This window comes from Carlito syrichta, unplaced genomic scaffold (assembly GCF_000164805.1).
Source record: "Carlito syrichta isolate Samal-C Ts95f unplaced genomic scaffold, Tarsius_syrichta-2.0.1 Scaffold115743, whole genome shotgun sequence".
NCBI classification, from domain to species: Eukaryota; Metazoa; Chordata; class Mammalia; order Primates; family Tarsiidae; genus Carlito; species Carlito syrichta.
The window spans coordinates 23,799-27,827 of record NW_007059839.1 but is presented as its reverse complement, the minus strand read 5'-3'; the positions used below and the strand labels follow the sequence as shown (position 1 = coordinate 27,827).

At 69.1% G+C, this 4,029-nt stretch overlaps 1 protein-coding gene across 1 annotated transcript in view; it reads right to left on the bottom strand.

Moving 5' to 3' along the window:
* Positions 1–2,340, bottom strand: part of LOC103276437 (vascular endothelial growth factor receptor 3-like) — a gene marked incomplete at its 3' end in the record, with an annotated part of 8,613 nt that extends 6,273 nt beyond the window's left edge. Inside the window, exons 1-4 of the mRNA XM_021706619.1 lie at positions 2,334–2,340; positions 1,058–1,154; positions 350–594; positions 1–161 (exon numbers count right to left, since the gene is read on the bottom strand). The exon at positions 1–161 is cut by the window's left edge and continues 172 nt beyond it. Coding sequence (XP_021562294.1) covers positions 1–161; positions 350–594; positions 1,058–1,154; positions 2,334–2,340 — 510 coding nt within the window. The remainder of the gene's footprint in view (positions 162–349; positions 595–1,057; positions 1,155–2,333) is intronic.
* Between the last annotated feature and the right edge of the window lie 1,689 nt (positions 2,341–4,029).

The window sequence follows — 4,029 nt, the reverse complement described above, 5'->3', positions numbered from 1 at the left end:
CCGGGGCCGCTGCCCCCAGGTGGGCAGGAAGGGCGGGGTGGGCTGTACCGAGCGCAGCGTGACGTTGAGGCCCGGGACGGACACCAGGCAGGGCACCCAGGTGGAGTCCTTCCTGCTGACCAGGAGCGTGTCCGGCTTGTTAAGGAACGGCTGCTCGAAGTCTGCGGAGAAGGAGCCGGTGCTGGGGGCAGGGACGGCGGCCGCGTGGGCCGGGGGGGGCTGCTTCTGTCCCCGGCCGCCCGCTCTCCGCGGTGAGGCCATCGTGCCTCCGCCAGCCCCGGCCAGCAGAGAGGGGGTTCTCCTCGGGCTCCTATCGGCCCCATCTGCCTGACCGGCCCCGCAGCCTCACCTCTCACGAACACATAGGTGCTGGCGGCTGTGGTGCCCTTGATGCGGGCCTTGATGAACTTGTAGTAGCAGCAGTAGCTGCCCGTGTCGTTGGCGCGCGCCGTCCGGAGCCACAGCACCTTGCAGTAGGGCCTGGTGTCCGTGCCCGCACAGTCCTGTAGCACCCCTGCGTCCTCGCCGTCCTTGTCCCCTGTGGCCGGTGCCTCCTGGGCCCCAGGCCAGGCCCACTCCAGGGGGTGCTGCCCCCTGGCAGAGGGCGGGAGTGGTCAGAGGGGGCCCGACTGCCCCCGGGGGCTGGCCCGAGGAGCCCCGCTAGGGCCTTCCGCGTCTCACCCAGAGGACGGGCCAGCTGGGGCTCGGGCCACACCGCGGACCCGGCCCGGGGGATGCTCCCGAGTCCCTGGGCATCGACCTGGCTCCCGGGAAAGCCGGGCCTGGGATCGCAGCTGAGGCAGGACACCACCCTGGGCCCTGCGCCGATGAGGGGCTCCTGGGCATGGCTGGTGACTCGGGGCCATGCCTGGCAGCAGGGGGCCTGTGGGCACGTCCCGGGGAGGGCGGAGGGCCGGCCTGGGCAGCCTCCAGCCCCCCAGCCCGGGGCCCTGTGGCCATGGGGCTGCTCTGCCCCGGGAAGCAGCCAGCTGGGCCCGGCCGCCTCCCGCCCTGGCTGCTGCAGCTCCCTGGCCGACCAGGTGGAGGGGCCCCGTACCTGCAGGAAATGGACAGGCTGTCCCCGGTGTCAATGACGTGCGCCTCCTCCGTGATGTTCAGCGTCGGGGGGGTCATGGAGTAGCCGCTCGCCAGGCCTGGGGGGACACGGCAGCACGGCACTGGCCACGCGCTCCCAGGAACACGCGGGCCTGGCGCGGTGGCCTTCTCTCACGGGCAGACCGGCTCCAGGGCCGGGAGCCGGGCCCACTCGGGCGTGTGGCTTGGGCCCGGGCCCCACAGCTCTGCCTGCAGGCCCCGCTGACCCCCAGAACTGCGTCCCGCTCCTGAGGCTCCTGCCCGCCCCAGATCGTCCCCACTCACGCAGGCCACTCCGCCTGGGACCCCCCGGGGCTGTGCATGCCCACGGGTAGTCTCTGGCTCTCTGGCTTCTCTCTCTGTCCCACCATCGCGGGCCCCGCTGCGGCCCTGGCTTCCTCTGGGCTCTTCCTGCCCGGGACTGCCCCGCACCCCCAGGTCGTCCCGCAGACACACACACGGCCCGCCTCCCAGGGTGAAACCCACCCTGACCGCCACGACTGCAGGCTCACAGGCCGGCCTTGCCTGACAGGGCCCAGACCTGCCGCCCACAGCTCCCTGACCCTCCTCCAGCCGGCCAGGCGTGCACGTCGATGGGTGCGGGTCTCGTGTGCGTGCCTCTGTTTGTATGTGGACCTGTGTGTGCCTGCGCCTGAGTGACGTGTGCGCAAGAGTGCGTGATGGGGGACCTCCGGCATGCTAGCGTGTGCAGTGCATGGGTGTGTGTGCGCGCGCGTGTGTGTGTGGGATCCCGTGGGGCTGGGAGCAGCCCCGGGGAGGTCTGGGCTGGAACTCAGGCAGATGCATCCTGCCAGGACTGTCCTGAGACAACAGGAAGGGAGGGCTGCGTGGCTAGAGGCCCGGGGCTGCGTCCTGTCCCTCCCCCGTCCCTGTCCTTCAGGGGCGTCACAATCCACGATTCCACCCCAGCCCCCTCCAGTCCCATGGACCCACAGGGCTCGGGGCAGCAGAGGACTGGCTCTTCGGCCCTCCTCAGCCCACTCCGACCCCAGGGTCCTGGCCTGCAGCAAGCAGGGGTGGGGCAGAGCCCAGGGGACCCCGGATCCCAAGTTTCCCTGGGAAGCGGCACTGGGATGGCGTGCCTCACACACCGTGATCTCATTTTAGCATGACATGGACAGCACGGCTGCCGGCTGGTGACCGCTGGCCTCTCCCTTCCTCTGGCCAGGCGCTTCCAGGCACCACCATGCCGTGGGGGAGAGGCAGAAGGCCCTCACCCGGCATCTAGACCCCCTGTGCAGACAGGGAAGCCGAGGCCCTCCCGGTGCCCTCGGAAGCAGTCCCCGCCTGGCCAGCTGCAGTCTTTCCTTTGCTTGGACCCAGTGAGCGCCCCCGCACGTGAGCCCTCCTGCCCCGGCCCCACCCGGGAGCCGGCCCCGGGCTCTGCAGCCTCCCTCCCTCCCACCGCAGCAGCAGGGCCTGGGCCCTTGCCCACCGGGGCTGCCGAGCGACGAGCCTCCCCAGGGCCCGCAAGGGTCGGGAAGGGATCCTCGGAGGCACCTCGTGCTGGGTTTTGTGGGAGAGGTGGGGCTGCTTCCAGGCAGAGAAAAGGGAACAAGGCCAGGCCGGGAAGCAGAGGCCCTCGTGTGGGCCCAGAGGGGGCGGTCTGTCTGCAGAGCCGCAGAAGAGGGAGGTCATGGGTGTGGGGCCGGACTGTGGGGATCGGGGCCAGTGCCCTCCCGAGGGACCCAGTGGCAGTCGGGACGGAGGCCAGGCTTGAGGCCGATGCACCGGCACAGGCGGGGAGGGCAGGCGGCCGGTGGAGAACAGCCCACGGTGAGGTCTGAGCTGTGCCCGGGGAGGCCAGGGCTGTCTCCTCGGGGCATGTCCAGCTCCCCTTGGCCAGCCTCAAGGCACGGCAGCTGCCACCCCAGCTTGCTCTGGTGGGCCCTTTGCTCCCAAGATAAGGCGGGTGGCCGGACCTGCGCCCTCTGCCCCCCGCCCCAGCTTCGGCTCCTGGGAGGCACCCGTCTTCTCAGTGGGCCCAGATGCCCAGTTCTTTCCTGTCTGGTCTTTGCCTGGGGCATCCCTGCCCGGCTCTTTCCTGCCTGCCAGGACCTCCCCCTTCTGGGTCTAGTTCACACATCCTCATCACCGCCTGGGTTCACGTGCATCCTCCCTTGGCTCCTGCCTGAACACAGATGAGGCCGAATGGTGGTTTCTGTCACATCGGAGCAGAAGCTCAGTTTTGTCCATCTTCTCTGAGCACAAGACGGAGGAGTGTGCAGCAAGAGTTTTGGGGCAGACATAAGCACAGGCAGACAGTGGAGGTTGTTGATGAGTCAATGGACGCGCGATGGGTGGGAGAAGGGTGGACGGATGACAGTCATCCAGTGAGCAAATGGACAGGTGAATGGGTGGACAGATGGACGAACGGATAGGTGGGGGATGGGCAGGTGGATGGATGGGCGGATGGTGGTCATACGATGCGTGAAGGGATGGGTAGGTGGGTGGACAGAGAGATGATGGGGATGGATGGTGGGTGATGGGTGGGCGGGGGGTGGAGCTCCTTGGTGCTTCCTCCCTGGGGCACCACACCGCCAAAGGAAGCACCTGCAACCCTGCGCTGGGCAGGACTCTCCGCTGTGCCGGCCAGTGCTCTTTGCCGGTCCGGCAGGCTCTCCTCTGCCACGCGGTGCCCTGACTTGCCCCAAGGCCCCTTCATCTCCTGCCGATCTCCCAGTGGCCCTGTGTGGTCAGCAGACTCTGCTGCAGACCTCGCCGTCCACCCTGAGTGTCCCCTCCTGTGTCACCTGAAACCTGGCTTTCTGGGAACCCCACTGTCCCGGGTGGGACGGCGCTCCACCCCCGCGCAGGAGGGAGGACTCCTTGGGCCACCTCCTCCCCACAGCACCCCCTTGAGGCTCCTGCCGTGGGCGCCACCTCCCCCCCATCACTTCTCCACGGGCCGTG